The following is a 20,839-nucleotide window of genomic DNA, read 5'->3' as shown; positions in this document are numbered from 1 at the left end:
TTCTTATTGAAAAAAAAAAAAAATGGGCCGTTTAAACGTTACATTTTTTCCCCATTTGTCACATCACTAGTCAGAAACCAACCACAAACCGTCTGTCTGATCTTACAGAACCCATCAAGAAATAGTCACACATTTCAGACAGAACAGTTATATAAAAGCATGAATGGTGTATGAATGAATGAAGTGGCAAAGAATATGTAAAATTCAGCAGCCCAAAAACACAGATAAGCAGACAATGAGTGACGCTACAGTATGCATTATGCAAATGCAGGCTATATCACATTCTCTGCAAGCACCCCAAAAATGTACACATCCTTTTTGCATGATATCGTTATCCGACAGTGCATTTCCCTATTGCTAGAACTGATCCGTTCACATAGACCTTTGCCAGCAGATAAGATGCGAGAGATAGTCAAAGCCAATAGCCTGCTCCTGAGAGAGAAACTATTGTTTCACCAGCAGGCTGTCTGCCCGTCTAGTCAGACACATTTATAGAAAATGGGAAGTCATACTTTATCTTAGGCCAGAGCTTTGAGGGACAAATTTAGCAACTGGCACAAGTGCCCTTTGCAAACACAGTGATGGTCATGGTACTAATGCCGGAAGGGACATGAATACCACAGAGTTCCGGCAGCATAGATAGGAGGCAGAGAAGCCCCTTTAGATAGCAACTACATACTGTAATGACAACCGTTTGGTCAACGTTCTCAAAAGCTATCAAAATAAACCATTTGCAAATCATTTCTTTGTCTTATTTAGAGAAGAGATCGAACATGTCAGAGTAAAGGTGGTTTTAGAAGAGACGGACACAACAAAAGGGGGTTGTGTGAGCCGCCGAGGCACTTGCAGACTGGCTTGAGACTGCCAGGTGCAAGAAGATATGAGAGGCTAGCTCTTCCTCTGTCTGCAGAGAGAAAGGATGGCATAGAGACGGTGTGGGTGTCTGCAGACGTGAGGAAGAAGGAGGAGGCCCAGGGCCAACCACGCAGATCCTTCTCCCAACGTCACTGGGGTGTCACCATCTGCAATACCCTCAGCTGTAACCAGCGGAGGCTGCAACAGGCAGCCGGAGGCTGTGACGGGGACACATGAGCGTAGAGGGAGTGTCCTTCCTCTTATGTCGATCTGAGCACGTTCAAATCCAACAAGGCCGGGATCATGGGCATGCGGTGGAGGGAAAGAAGGATGAGAAGGCAGGCCCGCTAAAAAGGAAAGCCGGACTCTCGTTCTGGTTTCTTACCCCGTGGACATGAAAACGGCGACAGGAGTTAAAATGACAGCCGCGCCTCGGACTACAGACACCGGGACTACTCTCCTCTTGGCAGCATCCCAAATGGCACCCCATTCCCTACATAGTGCAATACTTTTGACTAAATCCGCATAGGCCCTGGTTAAAGGTAGTGCACTATATAGTGAGTAGGATGCCATTTGAGGTCCTTCCTCTCCCCTCAGGATATATTAACCACCAGCAGTCAGGATGGCTCGCTCGTCATGGGCTTAGTCAAGAAAGCCAGATCAAACAGAAAAGCTCAGGGAGGTCAGAACGATATCTGGATATAGGGGAGTTTGGAAGTGCCTGTTTTCTGCACACATCGACTCCATACTCAGCCTGGACTTTGCGGTTATAGACAGGCTAGTGTTTGCTGTGCACCCTCCCCCTCTCCCTCTTTGAGCAGGTTAGAAAATGGAACTAGCTGGCCTGTGAGAAACAGGAAAAGGAAGCTCGCAGGCTACCGGGAAGAAACTGTGGGGCACACAGTTTGTGACTGTGTGTCACTGTTAATAATTAGGTCCCTTCTCGCAGACAACACCTCGCCCCCTCACACAACAGCGTTGCAGCTAGACTCCCATGTCAGACCACTGCCGCACAAAAAGCGGAGCTCAAAAAGGCTGGGCTTTCAGTCTACTGTGGTTGTGGTAATCAACCAGCAATACAGTCCGAACACTGAAGGCAAAGTTCACACTCCTGGCAACAATTCAAATATATATATATATATATATATATATATATATATATATATATATATATATATATATATATATATATATATATAAATAATAATTTTACCTTTTATTTAACTTGGCAAGTCAGTTAAGAACAAATTCTAATTTACAATGACTGCCTACCCAGCCAAACCTGGGCGGGGTCGAACCAGGGTCTGTAGTGATGCCTCTAGCACTGAGATGCAGTGCCTTAGACCGCTGCGCCACTCGGGAGGCTATGGGGGCTGTGTGTCTGTGTACAAGAGAAGCCAAAACGATTTGTACTGCTCAAATCTAAATATGGAGGGCCGGACGCCAAAATGAAAATAAACAGAAGAGTAAATTTAGCGGGGGTAATAGTGGCGAAATCTGCATAGCATCTCAGCACCACATCCACCCACTCTATCGCTCTTTGTACTGCAAATGGTCCGAGGAGAAACGACCATGTAATCATCACATATCATTCATAACTACCATCCACCATTTTTCACTAAATGGTGCTCAATCTTTAACAACCAGAGGAAAGGGAATAGCTCACATTATGTCGGTATAGGAAACTGTTTCAGTCGAGTCTGAAGCTAACAGTGTATCAAATTGTTTCAACCATCTCCATCCTGTCCAGAAGGAAAGAGAGTGGTAAAAGTAGGGCTTTATAGTGCGACCATTTTAAATCGCATACGCCCCTAAATATTTAACTGCGCGACATGGAATTTCAATTTAGGAGCTTTAGCTTTAGTACCTCAAATATTTCCCATTGTGCTCCTAAATGTGTTGTGTCCGCCTACATTTTCTTCGACTTAGGCAAACACGTGCTCCTTGTAAAAAAAAAAGTTTTTTTTAAAAAAAGGTAACGTAGAGCTGGGAGGAGTGTCACTCGGCTAAAGCCATTTTCTAAAAATGATAACACACGAACCACACACTACCGGGCAATAGCCTACTCATTTGAGCCCTCCCCTAGGCACAATAGCGCTCTTTGTCTCGGGTCCCCGTGTGGGGGAGCTTCATCGGTTATTACCAGCTCCGGCTCTAGAACCCACTCCCTCTGTAACGAAGTGATGAACATGTATTTCTCAAAAGGAGTGGTTAAGACAGCTCAAAAATGGGCCCAATGCCAATTCAATTAGGATGAAGACAGAACAGAGATGAACTTGTGAGCGGCGCCTCCTCTCCCTTAGTTTCAGCACAAGGAGACCCGTTGTCCGAAAAAAAACAGAAGCCGTGCAAAAACTACAGGCAGGCAGAGTCATCGCTACTCTGATTCATTGCATTAAAAGAAGGAAATGAACCACAGTTTTCATAAAAAGTTTTGGGGAAAAGAAAAGGGTAGTGTTGAGTCGATTGGAGATTGAATGAGCTCAGGGGTCTAATTGGTGTATCAGTTTATGGACAAAATATATGCTATTGATACTTGACTCAAGCCATCATAATCATGCGTGTCACCGATTGGGCTGGGAGAGGCCAGCAATAAGATAGATATGTGCAAATCAAGCTTAGTCTGTCGTCCTATTTAACTGTATAACCTGGGGCTGTAGTTATCAAGCATCTCAGAGTAGGGATTATACAGGGTGCCGTTGGCAAAGATGAATGACCGCCTGTAATAGCCCACCCACACCAGATTTAGGCCAAATCCTGCATTTCTGACGGGATTTATAAATGGCAGTCAAAAATGTTTCAACTTTGCTAATGGGCTTCGCATACAATTCCTTCTCTGAGATGCTTGATTACTCTGGCCCCTGACCTACAAATCATAAAGGGAATGAATGGACAGCAAGGGCTGTGGCAAAATATGAGCTCAGTCATCTAAAAAAGACGTTATAATGCATTTTGTTGAACAATTTCATATATATATATTTAAAAAAAAGGTGTTAGTTAAATTGATTCAATTTAAGGCCTACTGGCAAACAATAATGCAGGCAGTAGTGATGGGGGTGTGAGATGTAGTCATTGTTTGTGTGCATCTGTAAGTTGTTTGTATGTATACCTTTGCATATAGACTGACTTTTGTTGATGTCATTAAGAAAATAAAAAAGGTGTTTGACTACATTTTGCAGTTTCTTTAGCTCCTTATAACCTGCAGGTCTGGGGGCTACTGCCGAGAAAAGGCTGTGAACACAGAGACAGAGTCACAGGCAAGTAGATCAGCGTCATCCTGACCACAAACGTTCACTTGTGAAAACCACAGCACACTTCTCTTTGGCTGTTACTCAGTACAAGCCTAAATTGCTCCATTTTAAGATAGGGTTAGATCTCATCGGTGGGTATGTTTCTTCACCTACACCTGCATGCTATGACTGGGAAGGGTTCAACAAAAAGTACCCCCTCCCCCACCACACTTCACTTCAGACATAGTCTGCAAAGGCTCTGAATTTGTTTCTCCTACTATTGTGCCATCCCAAACCGTACTGGCTCAGATACTTGCTTTTCACCATGTTCCTTCAAATCACGGTTTTCTGGGCCTATGGTGGATGTGTAACCAAGGCCAGTGCCGTACAGCTCGGCTTAGCTCTGGGCTCATGAAAGGGATGATATTCTGGTAGTGAGTATCACCCAACACTGGTCAGGGTGCAGACCTACCTCACAAGAGAATTTCAGGAGGAGGATGACGAAACCCAATTCTCGCCCGATGTACAAAAACAGAGGCCCTTCTCTTGATGTCTCGTAAAAATCAGGATACGGCAATTTTGAGATTGAGAAAAGTACCTAAGTATTACAGGAAAATAAACTATATTTCGTCAACAACAAGTTCCATTGCCACCTCAATCTCCAAAAAAGTAATCCTCTCACCTGGGCTGCGAGTTCTCCTCGTACATGCGCTCCTTTCCCTCCTTGAAAAGGCTGATGGTCTGCTTGGTCTTCTTGGTCAGGTTCTCCATGAAGACGCGGAAATACTCGTTGTCGCCGAGCGTCTCCATCTTTCCCTCGTAGCGGGACAAGATGGTGCGAAGGTGCTGGTAGGTGTCTGGCAACAGGTCCAGGATGTAAGGTGGGCTGTTCTTCAGGGCCAGCTTGGGGTTCTGGCACAGTCGCACCACCTGGATGGAGGGAGAGGATAGGACACGTTAGGGGAGATGATGAATCAGCTTACTGAGACAAACAATAAGCCGGCAACCGTGGAGGAAGAGACTAGGTAGCACGCTAATGCATAACAGGGTTGGGATCCATTCTGTTTTAATACAATTCAGGAAGTGAATAAAAATGCTAGTTCTTGAATTGAAAGTTGCACATTGCTTTCCTTTGAAGATCTTTTCAATTCAGGAAGTGAATTGACCACAACCCTGACAAGTAGCCTAACATTAACTGAACTAACTTCAAGAGTTTACAGTGTTTAAACTAGCCTACATACACAAACAGAACTTCTGCACATAAAATAGTCAGTGAAAAGGGACCATCAAAAATCACTAATGAAACTACCACTGAACACCATTTGACAAACACATGGGTATTATGATAGTGTGACGACGTGGATTATATTTATCATACCACTTTTCGCGTGAATGTAAAATACTCCAGCTCTATCTGACAAATTTTACATTTGTGCAGCAGTGTGTTGCCAGAACATCAAGGCAAGTAAAGACTAGGTACAAAAGGGAAGAGAGATAAGCCTCTCCGGAGAAGAGGGAGATCTAGTAAAAGTGAATGGGAGAGCGAGTGAAAGATCAGTGCTGAGATCGTAACATTCGGGGTTTGCTACGTGAGTCTATTTTAAAGCCTTCAACACAGCGAAGAAAATTAAACACACTCATCTCAGGCTTACTGTTGGTCTGGTAATAGACACACACACACACACACACACACGTGAAGACCTGTTTTCTTATGAATCGTCATGGCTTGTACAGTGCATTTGGAAAGTATTCAGAGCCCTTGACTTTTTCCACATTTTGTTACGTTACAGCCTTATTCTAAAATGGATTTAAAAATTATTTTCATAAATCTACACACAATACCCCCATAATGCCAAAGCAACATTTTTTTTTATTTTTTAAATGTTTGCACATGTATTAAAAAAACTGAAATATCACATTTCCAGAAATATTCAGACCCTTTATTCAGTACTATATGTTGAAGTGCCTTTAGAAACGATTACAGCCTCTAGTCTTCTTGGGTATGGAAGGTGAACCTTCGCCCCAGTCTGAGAGCCTGAGCAGGTTTTCATCAAGGATCTCTCCATACCTTGCTCTGTTCACCTTTCCCCTCGACCCTGACTATTCTCCCAGTCCCTGCCGCTGAAAAACATCCCCACAGCATGACGATGCAACCACCATGCTTCACTGTAGGGATGGTATTGGCCAGGTGATGAGCAGTGCCTGGCTTCCTCCAGGCTTGGCATTCAGGGCCAAAGAGTTCAATCTTGGTTTCATCAGACCAGAGAATCTTGTTTCTCATGGTTTGAGAGTTTTTTTAGGTGCCTTTTGGCAAACTCCATGCGGGCTGTCATGTGCCTTTTACTGAAGAGTGGCTTCCGTCTGGCCACTCTACCATAAAGGCCTGACTGGTGGAGCGCCCCAGAGATGGTTGGCCTTCTGGAAAGTTCTCCCATGTCCACAGAGGAACTCTGGAGTTCTGTGAGAGTGACCATCGGGTTCTTGGTCACCTCCCTGACCAAGACGCGTCTCCCCCGATTGGGGACTGAATACTTATTAAAACATTTTAAATGATACCTTATTTACATATGCAAACATAAAAAAAATCTAAAAAACTATATTCGCTTCGTCATTGAGTGTAGATTGTGTGTAGATGGATGAAAACAAAAAAATGTATTTAATACATTTTTAGAATAAGGCTTTTACATAACAAAATGTGGAAAAAGTGAAGGTGTCTGAATACTTTCTGAATGCACTGTACAGCAGATGTTGATGCAAGGGGCTGACAGTACTTGTTTTTTTACAAGTATTTGTCGGAGGCTCGCATCTTAGCTGTGTGTGGGTTTGCACTTCCCATTGTCAATCCCCTCAAGCTACGAACACATCTGGTGAAAGACAATATAGCGAAGCAGGGCATGCAGCTGAGACACAACCATAAACACAATCAATAAACACAAACAAGCATGCCATGGCATTCTGCAATGAGTAACGTTATCAGAATGAAACAAGGAAGATGGGCATAAGTTCCCAAAAATAATAAATCAACTACACTATCTACTTTTTCCGTCAGCTTCTTCTTTGTATATAGTATAAAAGCCAGATCAAAAAAAGAGACAATCTGTGTCTACCTTAGACTTACTGGCTACATTCATGTTCAACTTGCAGACAGTCAAAAGCAAATAAAATGTTATTGGTCACAAACATATGTAGCAGATGTTATCGCAGGTGTAGTGAAATGCTTGTGTTCCAAGCTCCAACAGTGCAGTAGTATCTAAAAATGATTCACAGCAAAACAAAACACATTTAAAAGTAAAATAATGATATTAAGAAATATATCAAATATTAGACTGAGCAGTGTCGGAGTGGCATTGACTAAAGTAGAATAGAATACAGGAAAAACAGTTGAAGTCAGAAGTTCACATAGAGCTTAGCCAAATACATTTAAACTCAATTTTCACAATTCCTGACATTTAATCCAAGTAAAAATGCTGTCTTAGGATCACCACTTTATATTAAGAATGTCAGAATAATAGTAGAGAGAATTACTTAATTTCAGCTTTTATTTCTTTCATCACATTCCCAGTGGGTCAGAAGTTTACATGCTACCAAATGCTAATTGAGTGTATTGCCTTTTAATTGTTTCACTCGGGTCAAACGTTTCAAGTAGCCTTCCACAAGCTTCCCACAATAAATTGGGTGAATTTTGGCAAATTTGTCCTGACAAAGCTGGTGTAACGGAGTCAGGTTTGTAGGCCTCCTTGCTCGCACACGCCTTTTCAGTTCTTCCCACAAATGTTCTACAGGATGAGGTATGGGCTTTGTGATGGCCACTCCAATACATTGTCTTTGTTGTCCTTACGCCATTTTCCACAACTGTGGAAGTATGCTTGGGGTCATTGTCCATTTGGAAGATCCATTTGCAACCAAGCAATGGTTCCTGATTGATGTCTTGAGATTTTGCTTCAATGGGAAAATCATAACATTATGAAGCAGGAAAATTATATTTTTTGTGAATTGCACCAGTCCCTCCTGCAGCAAAGCACCCCCACAACATGATGCCGCCACCCCTGTGCTTCACGGTTGGGATGGTGTTCTTCGGCTTGCAAGCCTCCCCCTTTTTCCTCCAAACACAACAATGGTCATTATGGCCAAACAGCTCTATTTTTGTTTCATCAGATCAGAGGACATTTCTCCAAAAAAAGTACAATCTTTGTCCCCATGTGCAGTTGCAAACCGTAGTCTGGCTTTTTTATGGCGGTTTTGGAGCAGTGGCTTCTTCCTTGCTGAGCGGCCTTGAATCCCTGTTGTTCTGGGATTGATTTGCACCAAAGTACATTCCTCTCTAAGAGACAGAACGAGTCTCCTTCCTGAGCGGTATGATGGCTGGTGGTCCCATGGTGTTTATTCTTGCGTACTATTGTTTGTACAGATGAATGTGGTACCTTCAGGCATTTGGAAATTGCTCCCAAGAATGAAGCAGACTTGTGGAGGTCTTGGTTGATTTATTTTGATTTTCCCATGATGTCAAGCAAAGAGGCACTAAGTTTGATGGTATGCCTTGAAATACATCCACAATCCACAATTGACTCAGATGATGTCAATTAGCTTATCAGAAGCTTCTAAAGCCATGATATAATTTTCTGGAACTTTCCAAAACTGTTTAAAGGCACAGTCAACTTAGTGTATGTAAACTTCTAACCCACTGGAATTTTGATACAGTGAGTTATAAGTGAAATAATCTGTCTAAACAACTGTTGGAAAATGATGTGTGTTATGCACAAAGTAGATGTCCTAACCAACTTGGCAAAACTATAGTTTGTTAACAAGAAATTTGTGGAGTGGTTGAAAAAAGAGTTAATGACTCCAACCTAAGTGTATGTAAACTTCCAACTTCAACTGTATATAAGAGTTGAGTAAAGCAGTACGTAAACATTATTTAAACATTAAAGTGGGCAGTGATTCTAAGTCACTGTATATAGGGCAGCAGCCACTAAGGTGCAGGGTTGCGTAACCTGGTGGAAGCTGGCTAGTGATGGCTGTTTAATAGTCTGATGGCCTTAAGATTGAAAAACAGCTTCTGTCTTCTGAAACAAGGGGGGACAGAGACTGGAATAAAGAATACGTCCATAAAACACTCCAGCCAGCTGGTCTGCGCATGCTCTGACGACGTAGCTAGGGGGGCCGGCAGCCCTACGATGGTTAACAGGCTTAAAATGTCTTACTCATGTCGGCCAAGGAGAAGGAGCCCAAAGTCCATGGTAGCGGGCCATGTCGGTGACACCGTGTTATCCTCAAAGCGGCAAAGAATGTGTTCAGCTTGTCCAGAAGCAAGACCTAAGTGTCCGGGATGTGGCTGGTTTTCCCTTTGTAGTCCGTGATTGTGTGTAGACCCTGACACATACGTCTCATGACTGACATGCTAACCACACCGCTCGTGTAGCATGCACGAGTGTTGTAAAATAAATGTACACACACTACCGGTCAAAAGTTTATAACACCTACTCATTCAAGAGTTTCTTTATTGTTAGTATTTTCTACATTGTAGAATAGTTAAGACATCAAAACTATTAAATAACACATATGGAATCATGTAGTAACCAACAACAAAAAATATATAAATATATTTTATATTTGAGATTCTTCAAATAGCCACACTTTGCCTTGATGACAGCTTTGCATACTCTTGGCATTCTCTCAACCAGCTTCATGATGTAGTCACCTGGAATACATTTCAATTAACAGTTGTGCCTTGTTAAAAGTTCATTTGTGGCATTTCTTTCCTTCACATGGCATTTGAGCCAATCAGTTGTGTTGTGACAAGGTAGGGGTGGTATACAGAAGATGGTCTTTTACCAAATAAGGCTAAGTCCATATTATGGCAAGAACAGCTCAAATAAGCCAAGAGAAACAACATTTCATCATTACTTTAAGACATGAAGGTCAGGCAATATGAAAAATGTCAAGAACTTTGAAAGTTTCTTCAAGTGCAGTCGCAAAAACCATCAAGCGCTATGATAAAACTGGCTCTCATAAGGACCACCACAGGTAAGAAAGACCCAGAGTTACCTCTGCTGCAGAGGATATGTTCATCAGAGTTACCAGCCTCAGAAATTGCAGCCCAAACAAATGCTTCACAGAGTTCAAGTAAGACATATCAACTGTTCAGAGGAGACTATGAGAATCAAGCCTTCATGGGTAAAATTTCTGCAATTTGGTTCCAATGGCCGTGTCTTTGTGAGACGCGGTGTGGGTGAACGGATAATCTCTGCAAGGTATTTCCCACCGTAAAGCATGGAGGTGGTGTTATGGTGCTTTGCTGATGACACTGTCTGTGATTTATGTAGAATTCAAGGCACACTTAACCAGCATGGCTACTACAGCATTCTGCAACGATACGCCACCCCATCTGGTTTGGGCTTTGTGGAACTATCATTTGTATTTCAACAGTACATTGACCCAACACACCTCCAGGCTGTGTAAGAAGGAGAGTGAAGGAGAGTGATGGACTGCTGCATCAGATGACCTGGCCTCAACAATCACCCAGCCTCAACCAAATTGAGATGGTTTGGGATGAGTCGGACAGCAGAGTGAAGGAAAAGCAGCCAACAAGTGCTCAGCATATGTGGGAATTCCTTCAAGACTGTTGGAAAAGCATTCCAAGTGAAGCTGGTTGAGAGAAAGCCAAGAGTGTGCAAAGCTGTCATCAAGGCAAAGTGTGGTTATTTGAAGAATCTCAAATATAACATATATTTTGATTTGTTTAACACTTTTTGGTTACTACATGAGTCCATATGTATTATTTCATGGTTTTAATGTCTTCACTATTATTCTACAAATGTAGAAAATTGTGAAAATAAAGAAAAACCCTTGAATGAGTAGGTGTTCTAAAGCTTTTGACCTGTCTTGCACATGTTATTCAATCATTGCAACCACACTGCTCACGAGCGTCTGCGTAGCCAGGCGCTAAAATAGAACTTGGTTCTATTTGTGATGCTTGATGCGCTGCAAATCCCACTTCTCCCTTCTCCTCAATGTTTTTTAGGAGCATAAACCCACATGGGTGATTGAAAGATGGTCCAAACTCCAGTCTACTTGGTAGTTGTAATGCACCTTAAAGTTTGTTGCCATCCGCCATATAAAGTCCAAAGAAGAAGCCTCCACCCTTTTATCTGTGGATTAATTGTCAGAGTAGAGGACCTTGGGTTGTTATTTTACCTGTATATCCGTGGACAAATTAGCTAGCAACAGTAAGTTAGCTAGCTAAATTGCCTTATATGTTTAATGTTTTTGACCTGTCCCCAAATGAATATTAGTTGGTTCAGAGATCGCCATATTCCAAGTCACCTTGCCATGGTTAAATGTGGTGGTTCACACTTTCAGTTTTGCGCGAATGCTGCCATCTGTCCACGGTTTCTGGTTTTGGTAGGTTTTAATAGGTCACGGTGGGTACAACATCTCCTATACGCTTACTGATGAACTCAGTCACTGCATCAGTGTATTCGTCAATGTTATTCTTAGAGGCTATCCAGAACATATCCCAGTCCACGTGATCAAAACGTACTTGAAGCATGGATTTCGATTGGTCAGACCAGCATCGAATAGATCTTAGCACGGGTACTTCCTGTTTACGTTTCTGCCTATAGGAAGGGAGGAGCAAAATGGAGTCGTTATCAGATTTGCCAAAGAGAGGGTGGGGGAAGGCCTTGAAGGCATTTTGAAAAATTGAGTAGCAGTGGTCCAACGTTTTACCAGCGCGGGGACTAAAGCCAATGTGTTGGTAGAACTTCGGTAGCGTTTTCATCAAATTTGCTTTGTTAAAACCCCAGCTAAAATAATTGCGGCCTCAGAATATGTGGTTTCCAGTGAAGTTCTTTGAGGGCCGTCGTGGTATCGGCTTGACAGGGAATATACACAGCTGTGACTATAACCAAAGATAATTCTCTTGGTAGGTAATACGGTCAGCATTTGATTGTGAGGTATTCTAGGTCAGGTGAACAAAAGGACTTGAGTTTTTGTATGTTATCACAATCACACCATGAGTGGTTAATCATGAAACATACACTCCAGTCTTTTTTCTTCCCAAAGATGTATTTATTCCTGTCTGTGCGATGTACTGAGAACCCAAAATAGCTGATTGGACGGGGACAGTATATCCAGGGAGAGCCATGTTTCCATGAAACAGAGTATGTTACAATCCCTGATGTCTCTCTGGAAGGAGATCCTCGCCCTGAGCTCGTAAACTTTATTATCCAGAGACTGAACATTAGCGAGTAATATACTCGGAAGCGGTGGATGGTGTGCACGTCTCCTGAGTCAGACTAGAAATCCACTCTGAATACCTCTTCTCCACTGGCGGTGTTTTGGAGCAGCATCTGGAATAAGTTTAATTGCCCTTGGGGGTACGAACAAAGGATCCAATTCAGGAAATTAGTATTCCTGGTTGTAATGCTGGTGAGTTGCCGCTGCACTGATATCCAAAAGTTATTTCCAGCTGTATGTAATAACACCAAAAAATGTGGCCTGCTGTAAGGCAAGTCCTTCCCAGACATCACCGGCAACAACGTCGCCTATGGGCACAAACCCACTGTTGCTGGACCAGACAGGACAAGTGCTCTACTCTGATGAGTCACGGTTTTGTCTCACCAGGGTTGATGGTCGGATTCACGTTTATCGTCAAAGGAATGAGCGTTACACTGAGGCCTGTACTCTGGAAAGGGATCGACTTAGAGGTGGAGGGTCCGTCATGGTCTGGGGCGGTGTGTCACAGCATCATCGGACTGAGCTTGTTGTCATTGCGGGCAATCTCTATGCTGTGCGTTACAGGGAAGACATCCTCCTCCCTCATGTGGTACCCTTCCTGCAGGCTCATCCTGACATGACCCTCCAGCATGACAATGCCACCGGGGGTAACCCCAGACAATCACCCACAACTGCAATCCTTATCGATTCAAATGGGAAGTTCTTAGTTCAGGAAATATTATTCCCTAGACACCAGGAGTATACGTTTTGGCGTCCTACAACTGAGAGTGCAATGCAGCTACTCAGTCAGACCAGGATTGACACCCTTGACAACACCTGGCAAAGGTGAAAAGGTATCTGGGGAAGTGAGAAGAGTGGCAGAACAGTCACAGGCTATGTTCCCAAAAATACAATATAGTTGGGTCCTACCAAGAAAAGACATCCCAGGAAAGTTGATCAACAGAATAAATCAACAGATCACCGTGGACTGTGCCTCACTACTCAATGTCAGAATGGCTCACCATCCAACTCTGACATAAGAACACTTACACGATAATGTACATCTTGATCAGGACACTGTCAGAACCTTTTGCTAAGGACCTAAAAGGAAGCAACACTTGGCAGGGACCCACACCCTTCACCACAGCAGCAGTGGCCCCCCGATCCACTTTCTGAAACAACAGTACCCCCACGGTCCCTAGGAGAGAAGAGCCAGACATGGCCCAACACAGCACAGATTTACCAGACCAGACCGGGCCCATCACAACACAGCTCTACTAGACCCAGCCCATCACAACACAGCACTGACCACTACTCTAGGGTCAGGCAGAACATAGTCCTTCAGAGAAGTGCACCACGTGATGCAGTCCACACCATTTATCATTCAGATTATCAGGCTACATATGTTGAGGTAACCTCTGGCAAAAGACACCTAGAACTATCAGAGATTGGAGAGGTGCACCAACTACTGCAGGGGTGTCAAAGTCAAATGGACGGAGGGCCAAATAAAAAAATCAGCTACAAGACGAGGGCCGGACTGTTCGAATGTTCATTGAAAAAAATTTAAATGACGCATATAGTCTAGTGAACCTAATTGAACCTACTGAAAACCTAACAAATATATTACAATATGATCAGATAAATAAAGCAATATTTTCTTATGGCTCTGTCAGTAATCTTTAATTTTCAACAGACACAAAAGACAAATTTCCTTTATATAAATATCCCCATAACATGAACATTAAATGAAAGAAACCGGTATTCAAGGCACCATCAGTAGACTATATTTTCTATTTTAGCAAAAGTGGGCTAAATTTACTTAAAAGAAAAAACAATAATAGCAATTTTCTATCATCCACTCAACTGAAATATTTTTAAAATATAATTGGATTGAAATACAAAAAAATAAAGTGCAAAAATCTATTAATCAAAAACAACACTTTGTTTAAGGAGAAGTAACATGCAGTGAAAACAAATATTAAATTTTAACTTTTAAACTTGAACTGAGTAAAAACTCTAAATATGTGATTGCACAGTAATGTTCACTTGTTTGAGGTTGAGGGTGATACTTGGTGGTGTCCCATCTTTTCCACAAGTTCATCAATGTTCGGGGTAAGGCTCTGAGCTGAAGAAATCCTCAGAATTGAGTGGAGGTGTTCAGCAGTAAGTCGACTTCTGTGTGATGTTTTGTTCAGGTTCATCAAAGAAAACAGTTGTTCACACAGGTATGTGCTGCCAAACATAGACAACGTTTGAGCAGCCTGGATGCGCAGCTGGGGCATTGTGCCGGGGAGGAAACGGGCGAACTCCGCAGCACCCACTGCCGCATATTTTGCCCTCAGTGCATCATTGCATTGGAGGTCAATCAACTCCATTTGGAGGTTTGGTGGTGAGCTTTCCACGTCAACAGCAAATGGGTTACCGAGCAGTTCCAACCTGCTTTTTTGTGCTTCAAAGTCAGCAAATCGGCGTCGAAAGTCAGCGGCAAGCATACCTATTTTATCAGCCAACTGTGTGCTCGGGAACGCACTGGTAGAGAGCTTCTCTTTCATGGTCTGGCAGCTGGGAAAGTGGCTCAAATTTTCTTTCCGCATCTGCGTCTCCCACAGAGTCAGTTTGGTTTTAAATGCCTTCACTGTACTGTACATATCAGAGATGACACGATCCCGACCCTGCAGCTGCAAGTTTATTGCATTCAGATGACTCGTAATGTCACACAGAAAAGCCATTTCACACAGAAACATTTCGTCTCGGAGTTGTGTTGTGTCTTTCCCTTTGCTGTCCAAGAACAGACAAATCTCCTCACGAAGCTCGAAACATCTTTGAAGCACCTTTCCCTGGCTTAGCCATCGCACCTCTGTGTGATAAGGCAAATCACCATGCTCCGTTTCTAACTCCGTCAGAAATGCCTTGAACTGGCGGTGATTCAAACCTTTGGCTCTGATAAAGTTAACTGTGCGCGTGATGATGCTCATTACATGCTCCATTTTCAAGGCTTTACCGCACAACGCTTCCTGGTGTATGATACAATGATAAGCTGTCAGCTCACCTGTCGCGTTTTCCTCTTGCATCTTTTCCCGTATCTTCGCCACCAGTCCGCTCCTGTGTCCACACATCGCAGGTGCTCCGTCGGTTGTCAAACCCACGAGTTTTTCCCAAGGCAGCTCCATCTCATTTACACATCTTGACACCTCTTCATACAAATCATGCCCCGTAGTTGTGCCATGCATAGGACGTAAAGCCAAAAACTCCCCTGTCACGCTTAGGTTGGAGTCCACTCCGCGGATGAAAATTGACAACTGGGCAATGTCAGAAATGTCGGTGCTCTCATCCACAGCCAAGGAATATGCAATAAAATCTTTTCCCTTTTTCACAAGCTGCTCTTTTAGATTGATGGACAACTGGTCTACTCTCTCGGCAATGGTGTTTCTGCTCAGACTCACATTTAAAAAGAGTTGCCTTTTTTCTGGGCAAACTTCGTCACAAACTTTAATCATGCAGTTTTTGATGAAATCCCCCTCCGTAAATGGCCGGGCTGATTTAGCGATCTCTTCTGCCAAAATAAAACTGGCCTTGACAGCAGCCTGGCCTTGTGATTTGGCTTTTTTGAACAGAGCCTGTCGAGATTTGAGGCCTCGTTTTAATTCCTCTGCCTTTTGTAGCCTTTGTTCCATGTCCATATTCTTGTTTTTGTCCGCGTGTTTCGTTTCATAATGTCGTCTCAGATTATACTCTTTCAGTACCGCCACACTTTCTCCACACAGAAGACACACAGGTTTTCCAGCTACCTTCGTGAACATATACTCCGACTCCCACCTTGTTTGAAACCCCCGGTTCTCAGTATCCACCTTCCGTTTTGCCATTTTTGATGGGTATCTGAAAGTTAATTTTACTGTGATGCTGACGACTGCTGTGCCAATAAATATTGAAATGAAGCAGCCTACTGCTCGGTGCGTCACCTTTGCATTGTGGGAAATGTAGTATTGGTGCGTGTAAAAGATCTGCGGGCTGCCGGCTTGCTGCGGGCCGGTTCTAATAATAAATCAAGATCATCCCAGGGGCCGTAAAAAACCTTCTTGCGGGCCGGATGTGGCCCGCGGGCCTTGACTCTGACATATGTGAACTACTGCATCTGATATGCTGACTACTTGGCTGGAAATCCCCTTTAATTCACACACACAGCAATGCACTTATTTTTGTGTGCAAAATTATTCCATTCTTACTAATTTGTTTACAACTATCCTTTATTTTACTGGTACTTATATGTAGTGTGTGTGATATACAGTGCCTTGCGAAAGTATTCGGCCCCCTAAAACTTTGCGACCTTTTGCCACATTTCAGGCTTCAAACATAAAGATATAAAACTGTATTTTTTTGTGAAGAATCAACAACAAGTGGGACACAATCATGAAGTGGAACGACATTTATTGGATATTTCAAACTTTTTTAACAAATCAGAAACTGAAAAATTGGGCGTGCAAAATTATTCAGCCCCTTTACTTTCAGTGCAGCAAACTCTCTCCAGAAGTTCAGTGAGGATCTCTGAATGATCCAATGTTGACCTAAATGACTAATGATGATAAATACAATCCACCTGTGTGTAATCAAGTCTCCGTATAAATGCACCTGCACTGTGATAGTCTCATGGGTCCGTCAAAAGCGCAGAGAGCATCATGAAGAACAAGGAACACACCAGGCAGGTCCGAGATACTGTTGTGAAGAAGTTTAAAGCCAGATTTGGATACAAAAAGATTTCCCAAGCTTTAAACATCCCAAGGAGCACTGTGCAAGCGATAATATTGAAATGGAAGGAGTATCAGACTACTGCAAATCTACCAAGACCTGGCCGTCCCTCTAAACTTTCAGCTCATACAAGGAGAAGACTGATCTGAGATGCAGCCAAGAGGCCCATGATCACTCTGGATGAACTGCAGAGATCTACAGCTGAGGTGGGAGACTCTGTCCGTAGGACAACAATCAGTCGTATATTGCACAAATCTGGCCTTTATGGAAGAGTGGCAAGAAGAAAGACATTTCTTAAAGATATCCATAAAAAGTGTAGTTTAAAGTTTGCCACAAGCCACCTGGGAGACACACCAAACATGTGGAAGAAGGTGCTCTGGTCGGATGAAACCAAAATTGAACTTTTTGGCAACAATGCAAAACGTTATGTTTGGCGTAAAAGCAACACAGCTGAACACACCATCCCCACTGTCAAACATGGTGGTGGCAGCATCATGGTTTGGGCCTGCTTTTCTTCAGCAGGGACAGGGAAGATGGTTAAAATTGATGGGGAGATGGATGGAGCCAAATACAGGACCATTCTGGAAGAAAACCTGATGGAGTCTGCAAAAGACCTGAGACTGGGACGGAGATTTGTCTTCCAACAAGACAATGATCCAAAACATAAAGCAAAATCTACAATGGAATGGTTCAAAAATAAACATATCCAGGTGTTAGAATGGCCAAGTCAAAGTCCAGACCTGAATCCAATCGAGAATCTGTGGAAAGAACTGAAAACTGCAGTTCACAAATGCTCTCCATCCAACCTCACTGAGCTCGTGCTGTTTTGCAAGGAGGAATGGGAAAAAAATTCAGTCTCTCGATGTGCAAAACTGATAGACATACCCCAAGCGACTTACAGCTGTAATCGCAGCAAAAGGTGGCGCTACAAAGTATTAACTTAAGGGGGCTGAATAATTTTGCACGCCCAATTTTTCAGTTTTTGATTTGTTAAAAAAGTTTGAAATATCCAATAAATGTCGTTCCACTTCATGATTGTGTTCCACTTGTTGTTGATTCTTAACTAAAAAATACAGTTTTATATCTTTATGTTTGAAGCCTGAAATGTGGCAAAAGGTCGCAAAGTTCAAGGGGGCCGAATACTTTCGCAAGGCACTGTATATATATTCAACATTTTGGGGTCACTTAGAAATGTCCTTGTTTTTGAAAGAAAAGCACATTTTTTGTCCATTAAAATGAACATCAAATTGATCAGAAACAGTGTAGACATTGTTAATGTTGTAAATGACTATTGTAGCTGGAAATGGCACATTTTTTATGGAATATCTACATAGGCCCATTATCAGCAACCATCACTTCTCGTACAACGCTGTGTACTACTCCCTTCAAAGAACAGCGTAAACGAGCACTAACCAGAATAGAAAAGGGAGTGGGAGTTCCTCTGTCCAGTGTCTGTGTTTTTTTCCCCATCTTAATCTTATCTTTTTATTGGCCAGTCTGAGATATGGCTTTTCTTTGCAACTCTGCCTAGAAGGCCAGCATCCCGGAGTCACCTCTTCACTGTTAACGTTGAGACTGGTGTTTTGCGGGTACAATTCAAATGGGATTTTTACCAAATTACCGTACGACAGACCATGAATTTCACCCTGCACACCCTAATTGACAAACAAACAAACCAAAACAAAGGCAAAATCTTCTCATGCTTTGTTGATTTAAAAAAAGCCTGAGACTCAATTTAGCATGAGGGTTTGCTATACAAATGATGGAAAGTGGTTTGTGTGAAAAACATACAACGTTATCAAATCCATGTACACAAACAAGTGAGGTTAAAATTGGCAAAAAAACCATCTCTTTCCACATGAGAGAGCCATGAGGTGAGACAGGGATGCATCTTAAGCCCCACTCTCTTCAACATATATCTCAACGAATTGGCGAGGGCACTAGAACAAGTCTGCAGCACCCAGCCTCACCCTACTAGAATCTGAAGTCAAATGTCTACTGTTTGCTGATGATCTGGTGCTTCTGTCACCAACCAAGAAGGGCCTACAGAAGCACCTAGATCTTCTGCAAAGATTCTGCCAGACCTGGGCCCTGACAGTAAATCTCAGTAAGGCAAAAAATAATGGTGTTCTAAAAAAGATCCAGTCGCCAGGACCACAAATACAAATTCCATCTAGACACCACTGCCCTAAAGCACACAAAAAAACTACACATAGCTTGGCCTAAACAAGAAGGGCTGTCTATGCCATCAAAAGGAACATAACATTTGACATACCAATTAGGATTTGGCCAAAAAAAAAGAGACTTGAATCAGTTATAGAATCCATTGCCCTATATGGTTGTGAGGTCTGGTGTCTGCTCACCAACCAAGAATTCACAAAATGGAACAAACACCAAATTGAGACTCTGCATGCAGAATTCTACAAAATTATCCCCAGTGTACAACGTAAAACACCAAATAATGCATGCAAAGTCAAATTAGGCTGATACACGATAATTACCCAAATCTAGAAAAGAGTGGTTAGATTCGACAACAACCTAAAAGGAAGCGATTCCCAAACCTTCCATTACAAAGCCATCACCTACAGACAGATGAACGTGGAGAAGAGTCCCCTAAGCAAGCTAGTCCTCTGTTCACAAACACAAATCAGACCCCACAGAGCCAAGACAGCAACACAGTTAGGCCCAACCAAATGTGTCAAAAAACAAAAAAACAGAGCAAACTAGAATGCTATTTGGCCCGAAACAGAGAGTACACAGTGGCAGAATACCTGACCACTGTGACTGACTCAAACTTAACGAAAGCTTTGACTATGTACAGACTGAGTGAGCATAGCCTTGCTATTGAGAAAAAGCAGACCTGCAGGCTATGTGCACACAGCCCACAAAATGAGGTGGAAACTGTTGCACTTGCTAATCTCCTGCCAAATGTATGATCAAATGTCATACCGCTGCTGCCATTTCAATGGCATTTGAGAACATAAACACACTAGCTAGCTCCAGCCGAACAACTGACTATGAGAAATAAGCGCATCAACCGCGCCTGAAGCAGACGTGATACCCCCGGTCATGGCATTGAAACGCCTGCTCAACAAAGCGATTTGGTGGCACTCTCTCTTTACTGTGTCGCCACCATGCTCGACGCTATGTACAAGGACCGCTACCTCGAGGCAGACAAGAAACAGGGTTTACGTGAAATGTTACATACACAGCTGAACAATATGGAAACGGACTGCTTGACATGTATGATGAAATCCTGGTTGAGAATGAAACGACTGAACAAATGAACAACGAAACAGCAAGTAAGTGAAAGAAATAGGTTTTGATTATGTTTTACTGGTAATGGGGACATACATAAAACGCCCCAAAAAATGGTGTGTGTAACCTTTATTTAACTAGGCAAGTCAGTTAAGAACAAATTCATATTTACAATAACGGCCTACCCCGGACGACGCTGGGCCAATTGTGCGCCGCCCTATGGGACTCCCAATCACGGCTGGATGTGATACAGCCTGGATTCGAACCAGGGACTGTAGCGACGCCTCTTGCACTGAGATGCAGTGCCTTAGACCGCTGCGTCCATGTGTGTGTTAACTATTTAACTGTACTAGAATGCTTAAAAGGCTGCAAATATGTTAAATATCGGTTATCGGTATCGTTTTTTGGGGGCCAGGAAAATATTGGATATCGGCCACAAATGTCATATCATGGCATCTATTGTAAATACAACCTATATTTATGTTTATTTATTTTCCCTTTTGTACTTTAACTATTTGCACATTGTTACAACACTG

General features: G+C 42.7%; 1 protein-coding gene across 1 annotated transcript in view; it reads right to left on the bottom strand.

The window, feature by feature from the left end:
- cbl (Cbl proto-oncogene) overlaps window positions 1-20,839 on the bottom strand; it is a 67,054-nt gene that overhangs the window by 43,053 nt on the left and 3,162 nt on the right. Inside the window, exon 2 of the mRNA XM_021587339.3 lies at window positions 4,768-5,015. Within this exon, the coding sequence (XP_021443014.2) occupies window positions 4,768-5,015 (248 nt within the window). The remainder of the gene's footprint in view (window positions 1-4,767; window positions 5,016-20,839) is intronic.

Source organism: Oncorhynchus mykiss, chromosome 27, assembly GCF_057628025.1.
Source record: "Oncorhynchus mykiss isolate SJ-2025 chromosome 27, ASM5762802v1, whole genome shotgun sequence".
In the NCBI taxonomy this organism is placed as follows: Eukaryota; Metazoa; Chordata; class Actinopteri; order Salmoniformes; family Salmonidae; genus Oncorhynchus; species Oncorhynchus mykiss.
This window is presented reverse-complemented; position numbering and strand designations above follow the sequence as displayed.